This window comes from Acomys russatus, chromosome 10 (genome assembly GCF_903995435.1).
Source record: "Acomys russatus chromosome 10, mAcoRus1.1, whole genome shotgun sequence".
In the NCBI taxonomy this organism is placed as follows: Eukaryota; Metazoa; Chordata; class Mammalia; order Rodentia; family Muridae; genus Acomys; species Acomys russatus.
Genome location: NC_067146.1, coordinates 74,606,509 through 74,634,432, shown reverse-complemented (window position 1 = coordinate 74,634,432; position 27,924 = coordinate 74,606,509). Strand labels below are relative to the sequence as shown.

At 49.0% G+C, this 27,924-nt stretch overlaps 1 protein-coding gene and 1 non-coding gene across 2 annotated transcripts; one reads left to right on the top strand and one right to left on the bottom strand.

Moving 5' to 3' along the window:
• On the top strand, positions 1 to 27,774 carry Znf282 (zinc finger protein 282). The gene is made up of 8 exons (XM_051152451.1): positions 1 to 303; positions 2,505 to 2,924; positions 11,479 to 11,605; positions 12,053 to 12,172; positions 14,792 to 14,911; positions 16,544 to 16,657; positions 19,103 to 19,216; positions 25,027 to 27,774. Exons 1-8 carry the CDS (start codon positions 139 to 141, stop codon positions 25,854 to 25,856), a joined length of 2,010 nt encoding a protein of 669 aa, XP_051008408.1. The 5' UTR covers positions 1 to 138; the 3' UTR covers positions 25,857 to 27,774.
• LOC127194913 (small nucleolar RNA SNORA17) lies at positions 18,386 to 18,515 on the bottom strand. Its single transcript, XR_007831305.1, has one exon. It is a non-coding gene; the product is annotated as a small nucleolar RNA SNORA17 (small nucleolar RNA).
• Positions 27,775 to 27,924: the final 150 nt, after the last annotated feature.

Sequence of the window (27,924 nt, the reverse complement as noted above, 5' to 3'; positions counted from 1 at the left end):
GGCGGGGAGCGCCACCGAAGGGGACTGTTTGCTCCTACGGGCTGTAGATGGAGCTGTCCGGCCCCGGCAAGGGGGAAGGCGCCTGGAAAACGTTCTTCTTCTCCCTGGCCGGCCCGAGCGGGGAACAGCACTCCCAGGATGCAGTTTGTGTCAACACGGCCGCAGCCTCAGCAGCTGGGCATTCAGGGTCTGGGGCTGGACAGCGGGAGCTGGAGCTGGGCCCAGGCTCTGCCCCCGGAGGAGGTCTGCCACCAGGAGCCGGCGCTGCGCGCGGAAATGGCCGAGGGAATGCCGCCCATGCAGGTGGGTGCAGCGCCCGCGGGCGCCATGGCCGCGCCGCTGCCGTGGGGGCGGGGCGGGGCCGGGCCTCGGGGAGCCTCGCGGCTGCCGCGGCCCCGGGCGGACGGCGGAGCGGGCCCGGCGCAGGCCCCGAACGCCAGGCCCCGCCGCGTCGCCGCGGTGCAGCTGTCCCTGCCGGTGCTGCCCGGATCCGGGGCCCGCGGGATGCAGGAGCCAGGGCTGTGCTGCCCCGGACTTGGCGCGGCGGTGGCCGCTTCACTGAGCCGGGAACCCGGGTTCTTCTTGGCGTCCGACCCGCCTGGGTTTGCGGCAGGCCTTTTCCCGGCCCACAGAGGGAACAGTTCAACCATGTTTACACTGTAGTCAGTTTAATAGAAGGGTTTAAAGCTGTTTTACTGTTGTCTTTTTCCGACTATAAAGGGCAGCCCACTTTTCCTCTGTAGAAGGGGTGAGCAGGGGAAGGGACTGGGAGGGGACTTTGTCATCTTGGGTTGGCAAACTTGCCTGCATATTGGAATCGCCTGAGCAGCCCAAGACAACTGACTACGCCCAAACCGTAAACCCAAGCGTTGTCTTGGGGTTCTGGGGTGAGAAAGAAGGCTCCAGTTTTTTCTTTAGGCTCTCTAAGTGATCCCAGGATGCCTAGGACTTAGCCGGTTGCGGCCTTGGGTATAAAACACAAGAGGAAGGTTCAGAGTGGCCTCACATCACTGTCTCAAAGGGGAGGCTTTGAGTTGCCCGACACTCTGTAGAAAGCCCTCGTGTTCCCTTCTGAATCTCAACCAGGACTTAGGCCTTGAAAAGTAAATATGAAGTCGCTGTGTTGTTTTTGAGCAAAAAGATGAACTGTAGGTCATCAAACTTGGTGAAATGCAACCAGGCTCCGACTTCCTAAACTTCCAGTGTCACTCTTATCCCCTTTCTCTGGACAAGGCCCCAGGGAAGCCTCCATAAAGCCAAAGGATGGCACTCCTAGGGCCCTGTTGCTCTCACTCATTCCTGTGTCCCAGAGGAATTCTTAGACACTGTGGGGTGGTCCTCTGGCTGTCACAGCTTCTCTGAGTTTGAGGAAATAGTTTGTATGCTCGTCAAAGGCCAGTCCATCTTACCTCAAAGCAATAGGATTCTACTTTTCCACACTGGTGGGCCCCTTCAGCAGAAGCAGGGAGGAGAGAGAGAGAGGGGGGGGGGGGGGGGGAGAGAGAGAGAGAGAGAGAGAGAGAGAGAGAGAGAGAGAGAGAGAGAGAGAGAGAGACACTGACTTCTTCCTGTCCTGTTTGGGACCAAGAGTCAGCTATGAGCCTGGGCTGCCATCCAGCACACCCTGACCACCCTGCACGTTTCTTTCTCTGCCATAGGGCTCAGCACCTAGTCTGGAAGATAAAGAAGGAGGCTCCGGGTCGTGGGGAGCCCCCTCATCAGGAAGAGGGAAGGGATCTTTTCCTTGTAGCTCTCACAGGGGTGAAGACTGTCCAATGAATGATACTGTCTAGTGAACCTATTTTTGGTTTGCATAGTTAGGAAAAAGTAGCTATGTGTGGAATCTAACAACTCCTGCTGTGCCATCTAGCCTGGGTGCTCTGGTCTCCTCTGGCTGGTAGGTGTAGTAGGAACGGCGGTGGCCGTGTGTTTGCAGAGTGTTCATGTTAACCTGTGGCACTTCAAACCCTGCCAGCTGGCAGTGCGGGGCGGTGCTGAAGAGTGACCAGCTGCTCCTTTTGTTCCTCAGTTTCATCATCTTTAAGGCAGAGATAATCATTCTTGCCCTAACCTGCAAGAGAGATTGCTCAGAAGATTAACTTCAGGCAACTCACACGGAAATTCCTACCTTGAAACAAAGAATGAGAGCCAAGTGGGAAGTTTGTCATTCAGGGTAGCCACAAGAAAAAAGCAGCTGTTCTACTCAGAGAAAGGGTCTGTGACATGGTAGGCAGGGGGCCTTGACCTACACTTGCCAGAGGCCAAGGCAGACGAACTAGCAACCAGCCTGGCTCTCAGAGGAAGGAAATGGAAGAATGGTTAGTCGGGTGGGTTGCTGGCTGCCTGCTCTAACTATCACTGAGGCCATTAATGAGCACAGCCAGAGGTAGAGACTTCGTAGAAGAAAGATCCTGCTAACATTTGGCTGGCTGTCCCATTTGAGGCCACTTCCTCTCATGCACATGTTCTTACCCTGAGCTGTCACTTTCTCCCCTTGCACACAGGCTCAAGAATGGGACATGGATGCCAGGCGGCCTATGCCTTTTCAGTTCCCGCCCTTCCCAGATAGGGCCCCTGTGTTTCCCGACCGCATGATGCGAGAGCCCCAGTTGCCCACAGCAGAGATCTCTCTCTGGACCGTGGTGGCTGCCATTCAAGCTGTGGAGAGGAAGGTGGATGCCCAGGCTAGCCAGCTACTGAATCTGGAAGGACGCACAGGAACGGCGGAGAAGAAGCTTGCCGACTGCGAGAAAACGGCCGTGGAGTTCGGCAACCACATGGAGAGCAAGTGGGCCGTGCTGGGGACCCTGCTGCAGGAGTACGGGCTGCTGCAGCGGCGCCTGGAGAACCTGGAGAACCTGCTGCGCAACAGGAACTTCTGGGTCCTGCGGCTGCCCCCTGGCAGCAAGGGGGAGGCCCCCAAGGTATGTGGTGAGACAGGGGCAGGGCTAGAGGCGAGGTGAGCAAACCCTTGGTTTCATCTTGCCAGGCTTTGCAGCCATCACTGCTTACATGTTGTCTCAGTGGCTTTATGAAGCCTGCCTTACGCCTTTAATGTGGTCCTGCATGTTGTACCCCAGAGCTGGCCCCATTCCCCCTGCAAAGACCCTATGTGCTTATCTTGGAGCTTTGTTTTGTTTTGTCTTGTCTTGTCTTGTTTTCTTTTTTGAGTCAGGATTTCTCTGTGTTAGCCTTGTCTGTAGTCGCTTTGTAGTCCAGGCTGGCCTCGAACTCACAGAGATCCAACTGCCTTCGCCTCCCAAGTGCTGGGATTAAAAGCGTGCGCCACCATACCTGGCCCCACTTTCAGTTTTTTTATATTTGTATTTTTCGAGACAGGGTTTCTCTGTGTAGCCTTGGCTGCCCTGGACTCACTTTGTAGACCAGGCTGGCCTCGAACTCACAGAGACCTGCCACTTGCCTCTGCCTCCCTGGATTACCGGCGTGCATGCCACCGTGCCCAGCATCTTGGAGCTTTTTATCTTGTTTCCCCCTCCAGCTTCTTGGCGTTGTGTAGCTGTCTACAGACCTGTGGCTTTTACTGCTTGGTTTTATTCACTTCACGGTATATGTGCTTGACTCGACCGTAGCTGCACAAAGGCTCAAAACCATGCTAGAATCATGTTTTGAGTTATGATCTCACTGACTTCAGTTGGGCCCTTCTAGGATTTAGAATTCATTTCAATTCCCATTTCTGTCCTCCTCCTAGTTCATCAACACTGCATTCTCACGTTGATGGCCTTTTGTCTATTTCTCTCAAAGAACGGAGGCTTCAGGAGCTAGGTGTGGTGGTCCACACCTAGAGTCTAAGCACTGAAGGGGCTGAGGCAGCAGTGTTCAAGGGCAGTTTGAGCTATACAGTGAGTTCCAGGCCAGCCCAGGTCTATAGAGGGAGACCCTGTCTCAATAAAACAAAAACAAGACTGGAGAAATGGCTCAATGGCTAGGGGAGCACCGGCCATTCTTCCAGAGGACACAGGTTCGGTCCCCAGGACCCAGAACTGACTCCCACAAGTTGTCCTCTAACATATATATGTGCACAAATAAATGCAGCAAACAAACAAAAAGGATGACTTCAGAAATAGAAGTCTGTTCCTTGGTCTGCAGTCTCGGTGCACATGGATTCTGCCTGCACCTGCCTCTATGGCTCTGTGTCTGCCCCTGCCCTTTCCTCTACATCATCAGTCGTCTCCTCTAACCTAGATGACCCTCACTATCATGCGAACCCTGTTCTCTTGTTTGGACCCTACACCTCCCTCTACCTCACTCTCACTCAGTCTTACCATCACTACAGAAAAAAAAAATGCCTCAGAAGAGTTGTCTATGTTTATTATATCCAGTCCCTCCCTACCTTTTTATTATAGGCTTTTCAAATACATACCAAAGCAAGCAGGATATTGTAATGAACCCTAAGTGCTTACCATGAGCTTCAACAATTAAACCCTTGCCTGATCTTAGGGTTTTTGTTTGTTTGTTTGTTTGTTTGTTTTTTGTTTTGCTACTCATTTCCTAATTCTTGTTGTATTTTGAAGTTAATCCTAGGCATCAGTAATTTTATTCATACCAGCTGTGGTGGTGTGTACATTTAGCCTCAGCCTTTGTGGGGCAGAGGCAGGCAATCTGTGTGTTTGAGACTAGTCTGGTCTATACAGTTAGTTCTGGCCAGTCAGGACTACACAGTGAGCCATCACCACCACCACCACCACCACCACCATTTTACTCATAAATCAATATTCACTCTAAAGTGTAATTACTTGTTTTACAGTATGATGAGCTCCATATGACCCTGCCTTCACCACGATGTTCAGGTTTTCAATTGCTTCTTTTTCTTCATTTAAAAAAAATTTTTTTTTAATCAAAATTTTTAAAAAGCCGTATATGGTTGGATAACAGTTTTCAGGACTTGGGTCTCTCCTTGTACCGTGGGTTCTGTGGTTGAACTCAGGCCATCAGGCTTGTGAGGCGTAGACTTTTACCTGCTAAGCCATCTTGCCAGCCTAGGACAACCTTCATTTCTTTTTCTTTTTTTTTTTTTTAATTAATTAATTAATTAATTTTATTTTCTTTTCTTTTATTTATTAATTTATTCTTGTTATATCTCAGTGTTTATCCCATCCCTTGTATCCTCCCATTCTTCCCTCCCTCCCATTTTCCCATTATTCCCCTCCCCTATGACTGTTCCTAAGGGGGATTACCTCCCCCTGTATATGCTCATAGGGTATCAAGTCTCTTCTTGGCAACCTGCTGTCCTTCCTCTGAGTGCCACCAGGTCTCCCCCTCCAGGGGACATGGTCAAATGTGAGGCACCAGAGTATGTGAGAAAGTCATATCTCACTCTCCACTCAACTGTGGAGAATGTTCTAACTGTTGGCTAGATCTGGGTAGGGGCTTAAAGTTTACCACCTGTACTGTCCTTGGCTGGTGCCTTAGTTTGAGCAGGACCCCTCCTTCATTTCTTATTCTGCCTTGTACTTTATGTGGGAGGAACTGAGCTGTCTGGATCCTCTGCCCCCGTTGAACAGGTTCATCTGTTCTCAGTATGGCAGTAAACTGGTAACTGGATAACTCTCTCTGAAACCAAGTGCAGATCAGACCTTTTCTCCCAACTTCCTCTCTTCTTGGTCTTGTTATGGTCTTCATTGGCCACTCGCCTTGTCTCTGCCTCCATCCTTCTCATTCCATCACCAGCAGCAGGTAGCCACTTCTTCCCTGGAACACCTTTTGTGTGGCTTCTAGGATGCCTCCCTCTCTTGATTCCTTCCCTGTCTCACCAGCTGCTGGTCCGCAGTCTGTTTGCTGGCTGTGCTTCCTCTTTTCATCTTCTGAATGTTTGTAGAGTGGTCCTGGCTCAGTCTTGGCATTTGTGCTCATTTGTGCCCCTTCGCTTATAACTTCATCTCCACCCATGACTGTAACTGCATTCTATTTGCTTGTGACCTCCCAAATGCACTCTTTCCCACCTGTCCTACACCCCACCCAGATTTTCTTCTTGGACGTCAGGTTCACCTTTCTTCCTGTTTTTGTTTGTTTGTTTGTTTGTTTTCGAGACAGAGTCTCTCTGTGTTAGCCTTGGCTGTCCTGGGCTAGCTTTGTAGACCAGGCTGGCCTCGAACTCACAGCAATCCACCTGCCTCTGCCTCCCGAGTGCTGAGGTTAAAGGTATGCTCCACCACGCCCGGCCACCTTTCTTCCTGTTAACTCAGCAGTTAATGTGACCAGACTGATCTCGGGACCTTTTGTCTGAAGCTTGTTCTGTACATAGTCCCCCTCATCTTTATAGATGACAGATCTGTCCTTTCACTCATTCAGACAGAAGCCCTGGGATCCTTCCTAGCTGCTGTCTCTCTCCCATTCCACCTGTGCTGCGCCGCCATAGTCTGACCAGCTTCCTCACCTGCTTCCAGCCTGTCAGATTAGGACCTGATTCTTGTCTGAGCCTCTTGACTGGTCCCCTGTTCTCTATCCTTCAGTAGGTCTCACACACTACAATACGTTTCTAAAAGAATAGCCACAGCAATCTGATTCGAATAACTCATTCACAAGCTGGGAATATGGCTCGGTTGGTAGAATGCTTGCCTAACGTGCACGAACTGATCCCTAGCACCTCATAAAATCTGGCATGGTAGCACATGCCTTTAGTCCCCACGCTTGGAAAGGGAGGTGAGAGCAGGAGGATCTGGATTTGAAGGCTATCCTAGGCTACACAACAAATTCAGGGCCACCCCAGAGATATATCTTTTAAAAATAAAATAAAATAAAATGAAATGAAATAAAATAAAATAAAAAGGCATCATGCTCTACCATCCTAAACCTTACAAATGGCTTCTCATATTTTTCTTCTTTTTTTATGTACAATCTTTTGTCAAACATTTTATTTAGAGGGATGACCTTCGCCATAGCATGTCTATGGAGGTCAGAGAGCAAACTGTGAGAACCGATTTTGACCTTCTACCATATAGGTCCCAGAGAGGGAACTCAGGATCGGTGGCAGGTGACTCTCATACTGAGCCATCACACCAGCCCTTGGATTCCCATCTCATTCCAAATAAATGTCCAGTAAATGTCCTTGACCTTATCCCCATCACGCTCCCTCTTGCCCAGTACCTGTCTGGCCTCCTGCTGTTCTCCAGCATTACAAGATGCTCCTGCCACAGGGACACGCCCCAAGAAAGCTCCTTCCCTGGTTACCTGCCTGCTTCTCTGGTCAATCCCCCACTTCCACAGGGGTTTTGCCTAGCTGTTACTTAATCAATGTGTCCTCCCGTGGTCACCTGACACTAAGGAATCAAACCCCAAGCTTTGTGTGGTAGCACATGCCTATAATACCAGCACTTGTAAAATAGGAAGAGTTTGCGTCACGGCCAGCATGGGATATGTCTTGAGTTCAAAGCCAGCCTATGCAACATAGCAATACCCTTGTCCAAAATAACAAACAAGCAACAGTACCAAGTTCCTCTTGAATCTTGAATATTCACTTTTTCCCCCTTTTGATTGGCTTTCCCACACCAGAATATGAGTTCTTGGTTCATGGCTGTGCCTTTTGTTGAGAGCAGCAATCGGTTTGGAGTTGTTATATGAAACACTTACTTAGTCTCTGACTAAAGAGCTCAGAACTCCTAGGAAGGGACCATGTCTTCATGTGTCTTTGTGTCCACTGGGATGCCCAGTCTGTTGACACTACCAGAGAAGCTGCCAGACATCAGTGTGTCTAGGCTGTGTGAGATGGAGCTGTAATAGCCCCAAGTGGATTTTGTGTATGCTGTTCTCCCAGCATGATCAGTGTTTCCTTGATTCACCCGCTTCCCTTTGCTCTTCTCTGTACTATGTGCCTTAACTCAGTGAAGTATTCTTACCTCGCACGGCACGTGTTCTATATGTTGAATAAAGCGGTAGGAGTCTCAGGTTGCCACATGCCATTGCGTGATAATGCAACAGTTATGGAATCAGAAGATGAGGCTTGTTTTTCTTTTTTTAAGAATTTATTTGAATTTTACTTCCCTGCATGTATGCCTGTATGAGAGTGTCAGATAAGACAGTTGTGAGCTGCCATGTGGGTGCTCGGAATTGAACCTGGGTCCTCTGAAAGAGCAGTCAGTCCTCTTAACCACCAAGCCATCTCTCCAGTCCCCCAGACTTGGCTTTGTATCTTGACCTTTTGGCTTTCCTACTATTGGGCATGTGTATTTTTTGTAGCCTCTAAGCCTCATGAGTGTCTCCTTAAAGAAGCGTAAATAGTTTAGCAAATTTCAAGCTGATCTCTTTGAGCTTCAGTGTTGTCATTTATAACATGAAGATGATGCTGTAATTGCTTTGTGGAGTTACGAGAAGCCATTGATTTTGTTTATAGGAAAACACTATGTGGTCATTGTTAGTTATTTGTTGCTGGGCAGTAAATGATCCCAAAGTGGTAGCCTAAAAAAATATATCATCTGATAGTTTCTGTGAGTGAGGAATGAGAAGAAACAGCTTGGATGGTTCTGTTCAGTCAGTTCTGTGGCTTTTGACTGGTGATGCTGTCATTTGAAGGCGGACTACAACTTCCTTACCTGCTTATTGGACTTCCCTATGACTCCTTGAACCTACTTACAACATGGAAGCTTCTGTTCCTGGGAGTGAGGGGTTCTTGGGTGTTCAAAATGTGTTCTTTTTATCTATTATTTCAAGAAGGATATTCTCTCAGATTCTTTAGACCGACTGTGTCCACTGATGGATTCCTGCAGGCTCCCATCTATCTCAGACCATATCTTAGATGTCTATATTCTGTCACCATGATGCTTTTAAAGAGTGGTGTCTGTTTCCAACTGTATAGAAAGTATTCTGAGCGGGCAGTGGTGGTGTACGCCTTTAATCCCAGCACTCCAGAGGCAGAAGCAACTGGATCTCTGAGTTCAAGGCCAGACTAGTCTACAGAGCTAGTTCCAGGACAGCAGAGAAACTCTGTCTTGAAAAATATAAATCTACAAGAATAAATTTAAAAAAAAAAAGAAAAAAGAAAAATATAAATCTAAATAAATAAATAAGAAAGAAAGAAATTATTCTGAAGTTTTTGTTGTTCTTGTTTTTTGTTTTTCAAGACAGGGTTTCTCTGTGTAACAGCCTTGGCTGTCCTAGACTTGCTTTGTAGACCAGGCTGGCCTCGAACTCACAGCGATCCGCCTGCCTCTGCCTCCCAAGTGCTGAGATTAAAGGCATGTGCCACCATGCCTGGCTATTCTGAAGTTTTAAAAAATTAATTAATTTATTTTTATTTTGTGTACATTGGTGTCTTGTCTGCATGTATGTCTGTGTGGGTGTGTTGGGTCCCCTGGAACTGGAGTTACAGACAGTTGTGAGCTGTCATGTGGGTGCTGGAAATGGAACCTGCTCTGGTAGAGGAGCCAATGCTCTTAACCACTGAGCCATCTCTCCAGCCCCTGTTCTGAAGTTTTGACTCTCCAAAGAAATGGTAAATAAGGTGAAGAAGTTGCCTTTACAACAGAAGATAGTAAGCACACCCTGGATGTATTTACTGTTGGATATTTAGAGCTGATTAAAAGAAGTGGTTTAGAAGGCCATGGAACTTCAAAGGGGCGAAGGAAGGCCTAAGTCATCCTCAAAGAGGTAACAATTGCAATGAAAACAATGAAATTGCCAAAGGGGAGGTGAAGACGCAGAGCTTCATCTCAGATGAAGAGGGAACAGCTTCTCTTTTTGCAGGTGGGAGGTGGATGAGAAAACCAGAATGAATATGGCAGGTTTGGCTTAAGATGAAGAAAAAGGTGAAGGAGGAGCTCCCTAACGCCCACCCAAGGACAGAGAGGGGCAGGAGAAGATGCAGGGAGGCTGGACAGACCTTGAGGAGTGAGGTTTGCAAAAAGTCTCCTGGGGAACATGGCACAGTATCAACAAGAGGTCAGCACAAGGCTTCCAAAGCAGCCATGGCACAGCTGGTGTGAAATTTGTGGCGGATGTTGATTGCAGGATGTTGTGGTATCATCTAGCAACAGCTAAATAGAATGAAGAAAGGGGACTGCATCTCTTCCCAGTCTGGGGATTTGTCCAAGTCTGGTAGGAGTTTTAGTTCTAATTCTAATGATGGACAGGGAGCTGTCAATCGGTAGGCCTGAGCCATTGCACACAGCTGTGCATATCGCATCTGCATAGGGTCTCCGTGCAGGGGTATGCACCTGGCTTGTGGACTGATAGACCTGGCACCAGTAGCTGTGCACCAGGCCTTGCTGGCTCTTTATCATTCACACAAACGTGCCGCACAGGCCAGCTTTGGCCCTGTCTGTGCCGTGTAGACTAGGGCTTGGGTGAGATTTGAGGTACCAGATTTCAGAGTGAGGGTGAGGTGCTGATTTAGTAGGGATGAGAGGGGGCAAGAGGGAAGCCTGTGTGGTCAGAGAGGGAAGTTCCGTGATTAATTAATGAAAGTGGAAAGTGAAACCACTTGGTCCGAAGGGAGGTGGTGCTGCTGGAGGCGGAAATGAGTATGGACGAGGCTCCTGGTCAGAAGGAAAAACAGCTCTAGACAGCAGGTCAGAATATGCTGACTAGCAGTGAGTAACTGATGGCAGCCACAGGACAGCAGGGCGTCATCATAAAGGCAGGGCAGGATCCTGGAGCTGAGGCATATGCCTCTGGATTAAAGATATTTTACTGACAAAATTTAACTTTTGGGGCTAGAGAGATGGCTCAGTGGTTAAGAGCACTGGCTGTTCTCCTAGAGGGCCCAGGTTTGATTCCCAGCATCCAAATTGAGACTTACAACCACTGTAACTCCAGTTCCTGAGGACCTAGCCCCTCTCCTGGCTGCTGTCAGCACTGCAAGCCTACGGTGCACAGACAGACTTGTAGACAAAGCACTCATATACATAAAGATAATTAAATCCTGTGAAGAATTCAACTGTCTATACACAGGTGATCTGACCTGAAGTACTGGTTTTGTCACCCACTTTTACTGTACTTGGCTCTCTGATTCCCACACTTGGCATCTCTCATATCTCTGTTGCCCTGAACCCCCAAAGAAACACACCGACTATGGCTTTGTCTGAAATAGCAAAGGACAAGGTTAAGGGCTTAATAAAAAAGAGAAGAGAGAGCCAAGAGATGGCTCAGCAGGTAAGGGTCCTTGCCACCAACATAGATCTTGGTAGAATTTGAGAACCAGCTCCTGCGAGTTGTCCTCTGACCTCCACATGTGTGCCATCGCGTGGATGCTTCTACACACATATACACAACACACAACAAATAGTTAAAAAATAAGAAAGGGGTTTTAAAAGGGCAGCATTGACACCAGTGCTATTGGATACTTAGGAAGGCCAGCCACGGGGAATTCTGAGTCCGTAGAAATGAAGAGACGTGACCTGGGATGTTGAAATTGGGATGCTGGGAACAGAGGCCAACCTCTGAGCTAGGTTGTCTCCGTGACCCCTCCCCAGGCGAGTAGGGTGCAGAACAGCAGCAGGCTGCTGACTAAAACCCTTGTTGGTCCAGGTCCCCGTGACCTTCGTCGACATTGCTGTCTACTTCTCTGAGGACGAATGGAAGAACTTGGATGAATGGCAGAAGGAACTCTACAGCAATCTGGTGAAGGAAAACTACAAAACCCTGATGTCCCTGGGTAAGGGCACCTCCTTCCATTGGCGAGCGCTCTCTGCTGAGGGCTCCAAGGTGCAAAGGAGCCTAATGGAAAGTAACACGGAACTGAGGATAGAATGAAAATTAAAGGGTGGCAGCTGAGCCTGTCACGGTGGTAGTCTATGTGACACTACTATTATTCTAGAATACTGTAAAATGATCGAGTTTACACCTCCTTGAGTGTATCCTAAGAGTTTGGGGTCAACCACAGACTGACTGTGTGCTCTTGACTCTCAGAGACCAGCTCTTTTTACAGTAGAGGCCTTGGATTCTGTTGGCTTGTATTCAAGGTTCCATCCTTACGTAATGGCTGCCATGCTGAGGGACACTGGTGACAGACAGCCCTGCCTTATCACTGCGATCTGAATTCACTTCATACAACTTCATATGACACACCCCCCCCACCTCTTTCTCACTGCCTCACATACAGACACAGATGGCCCAGTGTCCAAGCCAGATGCTCCGGTCCAGGCAGAACCCAGGGAAGAGCCTTGTGTGTGGGAGCAGCATCACCCTGAAGAAAGAGAAATCCCAGTGGCTGCAGACGCAGGTAATAGCTGTTGACAGGGATGGGAACAGGGAGGTGCAGGAGAGGAGAGCTGGGCACCCTCAAACACTGTGTGAGTCAAGAGAGAATAGCTCTTAAAGCTCCCAGGAGCCACTTCTGCCACCTTTGCAATGTAGTCACTTATAGGACCTGCCCTCGGCGCCTAAAACCATACCATATGTATTGGCCTTTGGTAGCTCAGAACTTACAGGTGAGCTTGGGAAGAGGTTGGGAGTGGTGCACACCTTTAATCCAAGCGTTCAAGAGGCATAGGAGGCAGATGGATTTCCATGAGTGTGAGGCCAGACTGGTCTATGTAGAGAATTCCAGGCCAGCCAGGATGACACAGTGAGAACCTATCTCAAAAAATTAAAATAAGTAAATAAATAAGGAAGGGCTTGAGCTGAGACACCTCCCAGACTTGATGGGATACATGAGGTCTTAGACTTGGGAACAGATAAAGGTCCCAGGCCCAGTTTCAGGAAGACTAACAGGAGGTGGAAAGTGTGCAGCAGAGATGTGCTTCTGTCAGGCCAGTGCTTGCTGTCTGGGTGTAATCCGCATCTCATACCCCGCTCTTGCTTTGGCACACACTTCTCCACTACCCCAAGTCCCCTCCCTTGCTCATAAGGGAGCCATTAGTCCTGAGACTATCACATTTGAGCCGAGTGTAGTAGTGCACACCTGTAATCCCAGCACTTAGGGAGACAGAGGCAGACGGATCTCTGTGAGTTGGAGGCCAGCTTGATCTACAAAGTGAGTCCAGGACAGCCAAGGCTAAGCAGAGAAACCCTGTCTCAGGAAAAAGAAAAAAAGAAAAAAAAATGTGTACACACACACACACACACACACACACACACACACACACACTTGGCAGCTATCACTGGAATGGAAAACACTAGGGTCTAGCTTTAACTGTGCCCTGGAGGACTTCCTGGTGCCTCTGCTTCCTGAGCAGTATTGGGCAAGGTGTGGCGTGATGCTGTACTGGTGTCCTCTGCTTGACTTATCAACTCTCACTCATTGGTTCTTGACCCCCACATTTTTGCTTCGTTTTGTTTTTGTTACTCCAGATAGGGTTTCTCTGAGTAGCCCTGGCTGTCCTGGAACTTGCTCTGTAGACCAGGCTGACCTTGAACTCAGAGACCCACCTGCCTCTGCCTCCTGAGTGCTGGGATTAAATGCGTTCACCACTGGCCAGGTCCACCATTGTTTTTTAAATAGATTATATTTTCATGGAGATTTCTAGCACTGTTCTTTCTCCTTCACAATCTTTAGTTTTGTTATAGTTTATTGGTCATAAAATTCCCCCTTTAAATGATTAACCCAGGGGTCCACGGAGTCACAAAGACGTTGCCACTGGAATGCACGCATATGAGGCTCGCCCTTACCTTTAGCAGCCCCTCTGTGTGTCCTTTTCCTGCAGCTCAGCAAGGTAGACCTACCCCTGTCTCTGTGGACTTCCTGTGATGGATGTTTCATTTCAGGGCCCTTCTCCACTCTTTATCAAGCACTGTGGATGTTCTTTGGTCTAATACTGCGTGGCAGGTTTTTACATTTTGGACCCTGTGACCTCAACAGTTTCACTGAGTTATCAACACATAGGTCTCAAAACAAAACCAGAAATGCTTCACCCAGAGAGATGAGAGGCTCGTGGAGCAGCAAGCTGATGGTGGAGTTGAAACCAGGCTCGTCCTCTTTCAGCTTCTCACTCAGCCTCCTGTGGTCTGAGGAATCTTCCACCAAGATCTATTACATTGTCCCAGAAAGCTCCAGAAAAAAATGCCCTGTTGAACACAAAGCAGAAAAATATATGTTGTTAGCTTTTTAAGGATACCATCTTACTCGCCCAACATCAGGATTTGGTTGTGCCTCTGCCCAGTCCGATTTTTTCACAGAGCAGTATGTTTATGTCTGGCCACGAGGGTAAAAAACAGGGGTGGGTGACTATTACACCAACACACTCCACGTTCTGGTTAGCCCCACGTAGTATGCTGTTTCCAAAGCCTGCCTTTGGTATCTCAGACTTCATGTTGCTGTTGGCCTAGTCTTTCTTTTTTGGTATGGGGGTCTCACTCTGAGCCCAACCTGGCTTAGAACTCACTATGTTGCTCAAATTGATCTCCAACTCATGATAATCCTCCTGCCTCAGTCTCTTGTCCACCAAGATTACAGGCTTGAACCATCATGTCCTTTTTCTTTTCTTTTGTTTTTTTTTAATTTTAAGATTTATTTATTTATTATGTATACAGTGCTTTGCCTGCATGCACACCAGAAGAGGGCATTAGATAACATTACAGATGGTTGTGGGCCACCATGTGTTTGCTGGGAATTGAACTCAGGACTTCTGGAAGAGCAGACAGTGCTCTTAACCCCTGAGCCAACTCTCCAGCCCCCATATCCTTTTTTCTTATCCCCGTTTCTTGAATATTGGTCATTTCTCTGCTACTGGGACCTTTTGCTCTACAGAGTCCCATTTGGCTTCAATAGATACCCAAGATTCTTGTCCTGTCCCCTGGAAGTGCTGGCAACCATGATTCTGACCTCAAAACATCCTGGTGACCAACATATGGGGGACGGGGGAAGGGGGGGGGGCTAAGAAATGTGGTTCTCTCTCCCCAGGAACAGAGCCTCTGGTGCCTGCACAGGACATGTCCTCCCAGGTGAAACGAGAAGAAACCCTGTGTGTGCGGGGCCAGCGGGGCCTGGAAGAGAGAGCCATCCCTACAGAATCCATTACTGGTGAGTGAGCCAAGTAGCTGCTTGGCCAAGGAGGGGTGACACACGGTATGGACTGTAGCTCCTGAAGGGTGTCAGGTCTATGGCAGCAAAGGAAGAGCTATGAATCCAGAACTGGACCTAGACAGGCTTCTTCAGAGGTACAGACATGGCGCTCAGCATTGAGGGCTTCTAGCTACCTTCTGCTTTGCTTGCTCTGGTTTGTTTTTCTTTGTCCTCTCCTTTGTCCAATAAGTGTTGGATTGTCCCTCTGCCCCATAGAAAAGCAGCTTAGAACAGTCACGTTACTGGACTCTATGGGTGGTAGAATATCCAAGCCAGTAAGACCTGATCCTGGACCACAAAGATGCACTGCACAAGTATTTATGGGCTGCCGCTTCCACGCCAGGCTCCCCACTGCCTGCATGCCCACGGGGACCTGCTCCTAGACAGTGTTTCAGCTGAACTTGGTTTAGATGAGAAACTGCTATGGCAGGTGTGTGCCTGAGGCCCAGTTCTTCCGAGACAGAACCAATGGTTTGTGTGTGTGTGCCATGTGATCGTGTACATGCTTATATGTAGAGGGATTTCTTTTAATAAACTGGCTAATAGGATTATAATGGCTGACAGATCCAAAGTTTGCTAGCAAGTAGGCTAGTGGGATAGGACCTGGGAAGGATTGGTGTTGCAGCTCTATTCACAAGATTGTCTATGGACAGTATCTCTTCTTCCCTGGGATTGGCTCTTTTTCAATTAAGACCTTTACCAGGTTAGATCAGGCCCATTCCCATCATAGTGGGTCATCTGTTTTATTTAGTATACTTACTTAAATGTTAATCTCACCTAAAACAAAAAAACAAAAACAAAGTCCCAAAACCCTTCATAATAACATCCCGAATAATGTTTGACCAAATATCTGGGTATTGTTGCCATAAGCTACTAGTAAGTATCCCCGACTCATCCCTCCCCCAGGAAGGCCTGAGATACACAGGCAAGTGGTAATAGCCAAAGGGCAGGAGCCAAGCCTTCCTTCACTCAGATGGGTTCCTTAAATGCACCAAGTATTGTTAAAGAGATAAGACAAAGCTAGATAAAAGATAAATTGAAGTTGATTGAAAAAGAAAAGAAAAATAAATAAAAATGGATACAGAGTCTAATGTACCCAAGGCTAGCCTCAAATTTTCCATATAATCAAGGGGGACCCTGAACTTGTGATCATACTGGCTCCACCTCCCAAGTATGGTGATTACAGTTGTTACATGCCAGTTTAGTAGCCTATGAAAAAAGGATGTTTGGCTCAGATAAATAAGGGCTATGTTCCTGGGAAATACCTGCATGAGGATCTCTTCTTCCGTGGAGGTCATAGCTCCACAGAAGAGACCTCATCCTGGTTGGTTAAGTCTCTCGGGACATTTTTATCCTATTCACCACCCCATGACATCCACTGACTTGTGTAGCCTTGGCTATTCTACATTCACTTTGTAGATCATGCGCTGGGATTACAAGCATGTGCCATTGCGTCCAGCGCTTTATTTATTCTTATTCTTGACTTTTCGGGAAAACAAATAATTGCAGGAAATCAGATTCACTAAAAACGCAGGCTGGTGGGGATTTCCTCTGCTCTAACCCTGTTGCTGCCTTTGTTCCCACGAGTAGACTCCCCCATCTCTGCCCAGGACCTCTTGTCCCGGATTAAGCAGGAGGAACAACAGTGTGTATGGGACCAGCAGGATCTGGCAGAGAGAGATATTCCTACGGACCCCAATTCAGGTGAGAAAGATGTCAGTGTGAGTTATTAAATTTAGCATTTATTGTGTCAGTGGAACCAATATAAATATTACTTTTTGAAGACTCAAAATCAAAAGGTTTCAAAATGCTATGTGTATTTTCTGGAATTTCTTTCTGTTGTTGTTGTTTTTGTTTTTGTTTTTCAAGACAGGGTTTCTCTGTGTAGCCTTGGCTGTCCTGGACTCGCTTTGAAGACCAGGCCAGCCTTGAACTCACAGCAATCCGTCTGCCTCTGTCTCCCGAGTGCTGGGATTAAAGGCGAGCACCACCACACCTAGCTTCTTTTTTGTTTTGTTTTATTTTTGTTTTTTTAAGCCTTATTTTAACTTTTTGCTGGTTTTTTAGTGAATTTCACATCATGTACCCCAATCCCACTCATCTGCCCCTCCCCTCATACCTGCCCTCCACCCCTGCAACTTACCCAACAGAAAAAAAAATCTTGTGGAAGCTGTAGTGTGTCATACTATACCCGTTTGTCCACACTTCTTTACTTGGAAATGTTAATTACAATGATTCGTTAGCCTGGTACGAGCCCTCTGGCTTCTGCTGCACTATCAACACTGGAACCTCACTGGGATTCCTCTCAGATATCCTGTTGCTGCCCTGTGTCATGGAGATCCTGTAGCTTTGGACCTGTAGGACCAGCCCCTTCATGCACTCCAGCAGTTCATCAGTGGGGCAGATGTTGAGGTGGGCCACTTCAAAGCCCTGAGAGATATCTGAGCTGCCACTCTCAAGCCCTCAGGGCCAGCTCACCAGCAACCCTTGAAATCAGGGCTAAATCTACCTTGCTGCCTAGGTGAGGTGGAGGGCCTGTTCTCTTATGTGTTGCAGCTAGTGAAGGTCATGGCCAGTTCCCCCTCTCTCATGACCCCAGTGCCAGCTTTCCCACCTGCCATAGATGGTGAGGGACAGGGAATGGGAAGGGGATGTCTCTTCTGTCCAGTACCACTGCCCAGCAGACAAGAGGCATGGCCAGCTCACCTGCAACCCCACATTCAGGGCCAGCTTTTTACTGCGCTGCCCAGGTGGGGTGTGAGGCCTGCTCTCCCTAGTGCTGCAGCAGGTAAGAGGCAGGGCCAGCTCTCCTGATCTCATGATCCCAGGGCCAGCTTTCCCATTCTGATGATCTCAGGGCAGGTCTCCTGCCTGCTGTAGGTGCTGAGGGGAAAGGAGGGAGGAGGGTATCTCTCTCTCATCCATGACACTGCACAGGAGATGAGTGGTAGAGCCAGCTCACCCACAACATCGGCAGCATGCTCTCTCTTGCAGCTGGCTAGGGGCAGGGTCAGCTCTCCTGCTCTCATGCCCCTAGGGCCAGCTCTCCCATGATGCCCAGGTGAGGGGTGGGGCCAGTTCTGCACAGCCCTCAGACATTAACATGTTCCTGGCTAGCTTGGACCAGGGATGTCCACTTAGCCTTTGGTGGTAACAGACTCTGCCATGGACTCAGATGTGGCCCCTGGTGGCATCAACTGTACTCATTCCAGTTCTGTGTCTCTTCACTGTGCCCACGTCCTTGTTTCTCTTTCTCTTCCATTTCTCCCTCACTTACTCGCTCCTCTTAGTGGCACCTGGGGTCTCTGAGTGTCTGGGGTTGACTTAGGAGTGGTCTTCTGTGGTGCCAGCCTAATGGTTGTTTGAGGCTAGCTCCCTTTCCAGGCTCCTGGCACCGGACTGGTGATCATCTCAGGCTCACTTTTTCCTGGGAGTGTTAGGCTCCTAATCATTCAGATGTTCATAGGTGAGAACACTGAGTGTAGACATTCCTCTCTCTTCTCTGCCACCTCCTAATGCACATGGACCCAGCAGCCACACCTGTAATGCCTCCAGGGGCAGGTGACATCTTATTTCTAATAACGCATATGTGTGTGCCTACAGAGACTAGATTTCCTGGAGCTAGAGTACAAAAAGGTCACGAGCTACTGATGTGAGTGCTGGGAACTGTACTCTTAATCACGGGACCACCCCTTCAGCCCCCTTCCGGAGTTTCATTTGTATGATATCTCCCATGGAAACTCTGGGGAGGTCCCAGCTGTTTAGGGAAGGTCTCCCACCTGGGCTGGGGATGGGTTTATGTATGAGTTTGTAGATCTGGGAGGCCGAGTAGCATTCCTTTCAGAAGTTCTGACACTATCTCATCCTACCCTCCATATCTGGAAGAGAGGATGAGAAATTGAGTGTCGGTTGAGGGGGCCAGGCAGAAGGGAAGCAGAGTCCCCTCCTGGAGTCCTCAGGTCTTGCCATGGGCTCGCCAGTGGCTCTGCCGCTGCCGCTGGTCAGACCAGCCAGTGGTGGCCCGGCAGGTTCAAAGCTGAGCTTTCCTCCAGCATGTCCTGGCCCCAGTCCCCCTGGAGTTGGGTGGATAGTAGATGCTCACTGAAAATGAATGAAGTCTTAAGATTGCCTTTTCCCCTCCAACAACAGAATCTCTCATCTCGGCACATGACATTTTGTCCTGGATCAAGCAGGAGGAGCAGCCGTACCCTTGGGGCCCACGGGACTCAATGGAAGGAGAGCTTGGACTCGACTCTGGCCCCAGTGAGTAATGTGTGTCTCTGCTAGGACCCTGGGGTATTTGGTTGAGAGAAATTGAAGCCTGCAGCAGAGCTGCTTGCTGAAGCCTACTCTCTTCCAGGACGATTTTTGCTGGTGGCAGTCTTTTTAAGAGTCTGGAGGAACTGTCACTGGGTGGGAGAGGTGTGGGTCCTTGCTTGGAGTGGAAATTCAAGCAGTCTTCTTTGTGACCTGTTGGCAAACCAGGATGATGTGTAGGAGAACCAGAAGCCTGACCACTGGCCCTGGAAGAAATGATAATAGCAGCCACCTCCATATCCCCCACGTACCATTTCTAGATTTGGCATTGTTAATTTACTTTCATTTTACATCTCAGCTGGGCATGGTGGTGCACGCAGAGGCTGGTGGATCGCTGTGAGTTCAAGGCCAGCCTGGTCTACAAAGTGACTCCAGGACAGCCAAGGCTACATAGACAAACCCCATATCGAAAAACAAAACAAAACAAAATAAAATTTTACATCTCAGGGTGTTTTGGGCAAAGGCTCATGTAGCCCAGGTTGGCCTTGAATTCATTATATAGCCGAGGATGGCCTTGGACTCCTGACCCTCCTGTCTCCACCTCCTGAATCCTGGGATTAAAGGCCTATGACAACAAACCCAGCCCTATGTGGGTCTGAGGGGCAAACCCAAGGCTTCAGGCATACTAGGGGAGGCACTCTAACAACTGAGGCACATTCCTGGTGCAGTAGATCTGGCCTTCAGTTATAGGGAGCTAGCTCATTGGGCACTGCCAGGATGGTCCACTCAGCCTTGTTCTTGGCCCTGCCTTCCCATTTCTCCAGGTGGCTAGGAGCACAGGAGCCTGGAGGAGCCTTTCCCTAGGTCCGGGAAAGCTCCTTGAGAACTTGCTGGGCTTTACAAAGGGCCATTTCCTACTTTAGTTTGGATATGACAGCTCACAAGACATTTAGCTCAGGGTATTTTATTTGGGGGAGGTCTCTGAGCCCTAGAATTTGGGAGGCAATGGCCAGAATTGCAGAGTCATGAGGGTCTAGAAATGTTTCTCTCACCAGGTGCTACAGCCTATTTGCAGGGCCTGTCTTAGAGGGAACCTGACTGCTGCTTACTTACACTAGCATATGAAATAGCATCTCATTTGGGGTTTTGGAGATTTTAGACAGCTCAGCGCAGGGCCTGGTAGTGCGTGCCTTTAATCCCAGCACTCGGGAGGCAGAGCCAGACAGGTGGATCTCTGAGTTTGAGGCCAGACTGGTCTATAGAGCAAGTTCAGGACAGCCAAGGCTCTGTCACACAGAGAAACACTGTCTCAGAAAACCAAAAACAAAAAAAAAAACCCAAAAAACCAACAAACCAACAAACCAACCAATCAAACAACAACAAAAACTAGATCTTCCAAATCTTTTGGACTGGAGAGGTAGTGAGCACCTACGGCAGGTGGCTCACAATCCCTTGTAACTCCAGCTCCAGAGATTCCATCACCTCTAGCTTCCATGGGCATTGCACTCATGTGCACATACCCTCACACAGACACACATTAAAACAAGATCTTTAAAAGATTTGTATTTAGCTTAGTTTATGCATATGAGTGTTTTGCCCACATGATTGTCTGTGCATCATGTAAATGTGGAGGTCAAAGAGGGGATTAGATTCCCTGGAATTGGAGTTATAGACAGTTGTGAGCCTACGGGGCATGTGGGATCTGGGAATTAAGCCTGGGTCCTCTGCAAGAACAAGTGTCCCTAACCACTGGGCCATCTCTTCAGCCTCATAGATAAAAATCATTTTTTAAAAATATTTATTTTACGTATATGAGTGCCCTATCTGCATGTACACCTGCATGCCAGAAGAGGGCATTAGAGGGTAGGTGGTTGTGAGCCACCATGTGGTTGCTTGGTATTCAGGACCTCTGGAAGAGCAGAAAGTGTACTTTAACCTCTCAGCCATCTCTCCAGCCCTGATAAAAATCATTAAAAAAAAAAAAAAAGATAGCCTTAGTACAGTGGTTTCCAGGGACAGCTGGACGGATGTGGTATTATATGTAAGAACCTTCTCGAAAGGGATTGGCAGGAAAGAGGGCAGTGGAGGGAAAGGATGAAATGCAGCCAGCCTCCTTTCCCAGTCCTAGACTGTGCACAAGAGAGAGTGCATGCACAGGGTATCCTGTCGGACTCAAGATCAGACTTCAGCCCAACTGAATGTGGCATTTTAGTGATATTTTCTCTCTCTATTTTCTATATTAATAAATGTGAATTGAGGCAGTGTAGGGAAAAATTGGAAATACATTTGCTAAAAACTACTGTGCATGAGGCTCCATTAAGCAGGAGGTCTATCTGGGTAGGACTTTGGAGTCCACCGGCTGCCATGCGCTTCCAGAAGAGGCTGGGACTAGGCACTCTCTACCCAGATGCCCTGCATTTTGAAAGCATTCTCTCGAAACTTCCATGTTATCCACTGCCTTGAGTCATAACAATGGGCCCCACCTTTTCTTGTTTTGGTTATTTAACAATAATTCACTTTGTGCCTACTCAGTGCTACACAGTGTGTAAGTACACAGGACAGGCAGGGAATGAAGGGGACGGGCAGTAAATAAGCCAATAAGCAATCCCATTAAGTAAAGGTGGAATGTGGCCAGTGCCCCAAGGATGCCAGATCAGAAAAACAGGAAGAAGGGAGCAAGCAAGAGAGCCAAGGGCAAAAAAACCAAGAAAGGGATTGCTGAGTATCCTCTAGACACCCCCACAAGAGGAGACTGTCAGCCTATCTGGAACAGTAGACTAGAGGGAAGGGCAAAAGCAAAGCCAAGCAGGCTTTAGGGGCTGGGCCTGGGTAGTGGGGGGAGGGGGGAGAGGGATCTCAGAGGACAACTTGTTGGAGTCAGTGCTCTCCTTCTACTATCTAGAGATCACACTCAGGTCATCAGGCAAGCATTGAATGCCTTTTCCTACTGAGCCATCATGCCAGCCCTAAACTGTATTCTAATAAGGAGGAAGCCTAGTGAAGGGAGCCGGATAGGGTAATGTCATGAGATCTGATTGTCTCCCTCTTGAGTGCTGGGATTAAAAAATATGCCTCGCCATCTTTTAAAGACTTACTTATTTTTATTTTATGTGTGTGAGTATTTTATCTGCATATGCATGCATGCTTGGTGTCTGAGGCCTGAAGATGGTAAATTGCCATGAAAGGGGTGGTGTTGGGATTTGAACTCAGGGTCTCTGCAAGAGTACTCTCCAGGCTCCTGGTTCTTTTTTTTTTTTTTTTTTTTTTCCTTTTCTTTTCTTTTTCTTTCTTTTTTTTTATTTTTAAAGTCAGTTTGCCGGGTGTGCTGGTGCATGCCTTTAATCCTAGCACTCCAGAGGCAGAGGCAGGCGGATCTCTGTGAGTTTGAGGCCAGCCTGGTCTATAAAGTGAGTCTAGGCCAGCCAAGGCTACACAGAGAAACCCTGTCTCGAAAAACCAACAATAACAACAAAAAATGGGTTTAGAGCTGGAGGGGAAGCTGAGGAAATGTTTGCAAGTTGAGAAGTTTGCTATAAGCCGAGGGAAGATGGAGTTGGCACAGTCGGTAGCAGTGCTCACTGAAAGAAGGAATGGGAAGTAACTGGTGGGCACATGGAACATGAGTAATCAAGAATGCCTTCTAGATCTGGATCTAAAGGAAAGGATGTGCGGCAGGACCTAGGGCTGGATTGACTTGGGAGTTACAGGCTGAACAACTTTAAAGATTTATATATTTACATATATGAGTGCTCTATCTGCATGTACACCTGCACGCCAGAAGAGGGCTTCAGATCACATTACAGATGGTTGTGAGCCACCATGAGGTTGCTGGGAATTGAACTCAGGACCTCTGACAGAGCAGTCTGTGCTCTTAACCATTGAGCCATCTCTCCAGCCCCGTGGCTGAATGACTTTAGGTGCCAGCTCCCTAGAGCTGGGTCATACATCATAGGTTCAGTCTACGTTGGCACTTACATCAGATACAAGCATCCAGTTTGTGAGGCACCAGGCCACCTCTACCTAGGACTCCAAATTTGAGGATTTCCACTCCCTCTCAAGTTCAAACATGTGATAGAATTCCCCACAAAATTCAGGGATATGCTGTGCTTATAATTGCAAGGTTAGATTGGTTTGGTTTTGGCTTTTCAAGAAAGGGTTTCTTTGTGTAGCCCTGGCTGTCCTCGAACTCAAAGATCCACCTGTTTCTGCCACCTGAGTGCTAGGATTAAAAGCATGTGCAGCCACCTCCCAACAATTACAGTTTTATTATAGCCAATGAATTCAAATCAGAACCAGCAGAAGGAAGAAAGCTGGATAGGTCAGGGTGGGTCCTTTCCCAATGGAGTCAGGATATGCCATGCTTCCAGCACATTGGTATGTGGCAGTATGCAGGGTACTGCCACCCAGGGAAGCTCCCCTAAGCTCCAGTGCCCAGAGTGTTACTGTAGGTATGATTGATTGAATCAACACCATGATAACCAACAAGGTTAAGTGACAAATCCCAATTTTAATTATGAGGTTGATCTTTCTGGAGTGGCCAGCCCCATCCTGAGTCAACTTACTAGTGTCAGCTGTCTTGGGGTCCATCATGAACCCATTAACATACTCCATCAGGGCCCACTGGTATCGAGAAGGATATTTCTGTTAATAATTCACCTTCTTCACCATTATCCAAAGGCTGCCTCTGAGTGGGCGTCAGACTCCTCTTGGGGAGGGAGGACCAGAAAGTGATACACTAACAGAGGAGGTAGAATAAGAAGGAAATTGAAGTCATTTTTCCGACACAAAGAGCCCAGACTCTGCCCACTGCTTCCCCCACCACACATACAAACACACACACTGGTACAGAGCAGTGCTGAGCTTTGCGACTTATTGCCTGGAGAGGCTGGGGTGCCAGGGAAGGGTGCCATTGCCTGGGAGGAAGCAGTTTCCTGGTGAGGCCTGTTGTGAAATGGCATCGCAGTTTTGTTAGAGGCCAGATCCCCTTGGGTCCTGATAGGACTTACACCGTCCTAGTTGCTCAACCTGCTTTTCAGGCCTGGCGCCCAACTGCACATCCCTCTAAGGTGTGGGCACACGCTCCCTGTGTTGCTTTCTGGTAAACCTCTAGACGAGTTTCACCTCAGGCAAATTCTCTCCCTCCCATTGAGGGAATTGCCAAAGATAAATTAGCATTTTCCCTCAGACTAAAGCTAAGTGTCATTACTTCAGGGCAATGAACATTTAATTTTTAAAATTTATATAATTATTTTTGAGACAGGGACTTACGATAGCCTAGAACTCTCAGAGACCTGCCTGCTTCTACCTCCTGTGTGCTGGGACTAAAGGTGTACACCACTGCATCCAGTTCAGTCTATCCTTACAAATTTTTTTAAAATATGTATATAAGTACATATATATGTATGTATGTATACATACACACACATAGGTGTGTGTGTGTGTGTGTGTGTTGCCTGCATGTATGTCTGTGTTCCATGTGCATGCCAGTGGAGGCCAGAAAAGGGCATCAGGTACCCTAGAACTGGAGTTAGACAGTTAGCTGTAAGCCGCATTGTGGTTGCTGTAAATCCAACCTGGGAAGAGGTAGGGCTCTTGACCCCTGAGCAGGCCACCTCTGAAGGTGACTTCTGGATAACTGAAGCGATCTGGAGGTCTTTCCTATCCCTGATCCCAAAGCCCTTGTGCTTTGGTGAGCCTTTAGGCTTATCTAATTATTAGAGAAACTGAGGCCAGGAGGATCCAGGGCCCCTCAGGGACACAGATCCTGAAGATGGGCACTCCCAGCGTTTCACGACTGCCTTCCTCCCCGCCCCTAGGTGACAGCCTGCTGCTGGTGAAGAACCCACCCCCAGCCACTGCGCAGCCCCAAACCCAACCTCACCAGCAGAGCCTACCCACCTTGGCGGTGCCAGAGAATCCTGGCGGCCCCGGGAGCCGAGGCCTGCTGGAGGACGGCTTCCCGGCGCTTCCGGGGGAGCGCAGTACCGGAGGCGAGGCTCAGTCCGGCGGGGAAGGCAGCGCCGGCGGTGGCGGCGGTGGCGGTAGCGGCGGCGGCGGCACTAGTGCGAGTAGTGGCAGCGGTGCTGGTGCGAGTGCAGGTGCGGGTGCTGGCAGTGGCTGCGGCAGCTGCTGCCCCGGTGGCCTGCGGCGGAGCCTCTTGTCTCACGGCGCGCGCAGCAAGCCCTACTCTTGCCTGGAGTGCGGCAAGACCTTTGGCGTGCGCAAGAGCCTCATTATCCACCACCGAAGCCACACCAAGGAAAGGCCCTACGAGTGCGCCGAGTGCGAGAAGAGCTTCAACTGCCATTCAGGCCTCATCCGCCACCAGATGACGCACCGCGGGGAGCGGCCCTACAAATGCTCGGAGTGCGAGAAGACCTACAGCCGCAAGGAGCACCTGCAGAACCACCAGCGGCTGCACACAGGCGAGCGGCCCTTCCAGTGCGCGCTCTGCGGCAAGAGCTTCATCCGCAAGCAGAACCTGCTAAAGCACCAGCGCATCCACACGGGCGAGCGGCCCTACACGTGTGGGGAGTGCGGCAAGAGCTTCCGCTACAAGGAGTCACTTAAGGACCACCTGCGCGTGCACAATGGCCCGGGCCTAGGGGCCCCAAGGCCTCTCCAGGTGCCGCCAGAGCGAGACTAGGGTTGGGCTGGGGGGTGGGGAGGACTGGACTGGAGTTGGGGCGGGCTAGGGTTCCTGAGGACCAACCCTCCTGCCTCACAGTTCTCAGCGCACCTCCCTGCCCTCTCCTCACCTCCTGCTGGAAATCGGCACAGGAATTGCACTCCAGACAGGGTATTCCAAGGGGTAGACCTGGGTACCCCAGTACTGTCTAACCCTAGTGGACAGTCCAGCTCATCTCATTGGGTGGACCCAGTGGCCAGGGAAAGTGCCAGAGGGACAGCAAGGCAGCAGGAATTGTTTGGACACACCTCGGACTTCCTAGTGTGCCCACTGGCCGCCGGGGCTACAGATTCTGATCAGGGAAAGCGATCAGGGAGTCTCAAAACCCTCCTGAAATAAGGAAAAACTGATCTATCCTTAAGTGAGGAGACTCCCTAAAAAAGAAAGCAAAGATGCAATGGGGAAGTGGAGGGATGCGCTAAGGGTAACATCCTCAAGACAACACTGCCTCGCGCTCTGATAGCGCTTTATACTTTTTTAAAAAGTGTTTTCTATCCGTTATCTATTTACACCCTTAGCTTATCCCTTCGAGATAGGTGGGGTAGGGTTTTCCTGATGTGGTAACTGAGGCAAATGAGACACAGGTGAGATACTTGCTTAGCAAGCCCACATGAGAACATTGCGGCCAAGCCGCACTAGGGCTCCAACCCAGTGCAGTGTCCCCACCGCATACACTGCCTACCTCTGTCGGTCTCAGACCGCTCTCACCTGGCCTTCCTGGTCTCTCTCCTCTCTCCCTTCCCTCCCCGATTCCCCAAATCCTCTCTGAAGCAACAGGGGCCAACTCCTGGGGTTACTGGGATAGGGGAAATAATGGGCTGTACAATGTCTAGGCTTGTTGGGAAGGCTCTTCCTTGATATGAACCTGGGCCCTAGCATCCTGGTCCCCCAGCCTGTCCGTCTCAATTCTGATCATTCAGTCAGGTGCAGCAGCAGCTTCTCACTGCACAGTTAAGGCCAGGCCCTCCAGAGGCAGCTGGTGCCCTGCGTCAGACCTCACCCTGATAATTCACTCCAGTTTCCCAGGGCACAGGGTGAGGGAAGACTGGCTGCCAGAGTAGCCACCAAGGAATGAGACTCTGCCCAGGAGGGCTGGGCAAGTGGGTGCTAGAGCCTGAGCTCTCTCCTGCCCTGGGCATCGCAGTTGGTGCTATCTGTTAACTGATTGTGCTCATGGACATGGACACAGACCTACTATGCTCTGACCCTGCAGGCGCCTTGGGAAGTACCCAAAGGACTCCCTGTCATGTTGGTGCATCGCTCCATGGCTCCCAGCACTGCAGCCTGGTGGGCCACTCTCCATTTCAGCATCTTGCATGGCCAGGCACTGGGGTGGGGTGGCATGCCCCAGGACCCTTGTTTGTGTCAAAAATAGCTTTCCTGCTCCTCTTGTGGATCCTGTTTCTCTCCCAGCTTGGGAGCGTGGTGGGTGGCCAGAATTTCATGGCACCGCCTTCGTGAGCGCTCTGCTTCTGTCCTGCTCATCTGCGCTGCTCCGCTTTCCTCAGACCCTTTTTTGCCGTGCAAAGGGAATTCTTGAAATTAAATAAAAGGTATCCAGATTGCAGACTGCATGTTCCCAAAGCTGGAGGCTCCTCCAGCATGGCATCCTACAGCCGACCTCAATGAACTGCAACTCCATATGCTGGGATTTCTTCCCTCCCCCTTTCACTCAGCTTTTTGAAGGAGGCTGATCTTAGGAAAAGTTATCATGAGATAAATGCAAGGGAAGGTTCAGGTGAGTTCTGGTAGAGCAGGAGGGGACCCTCCAGTTCAGGGATTGTTTGGGAGATGACAATGTACTATTTTCAAAAGCATACAAAGACAATAATTCATAATCTAAATTGCAGAAAGATCCAAATATTTTTGGCTGCTAGAAGTGGATGAGGGAGTATAGCTACTGAGACATAAGTTTACACCATTTAACATATAGCTTGAGTTTAATTCCTTTATTTTACCCCAAGAAGCTGATTCCCAAAGAGGTATGGTGATGGAGCTATTGACAGCCAAGGATCCAGTTCTCTGG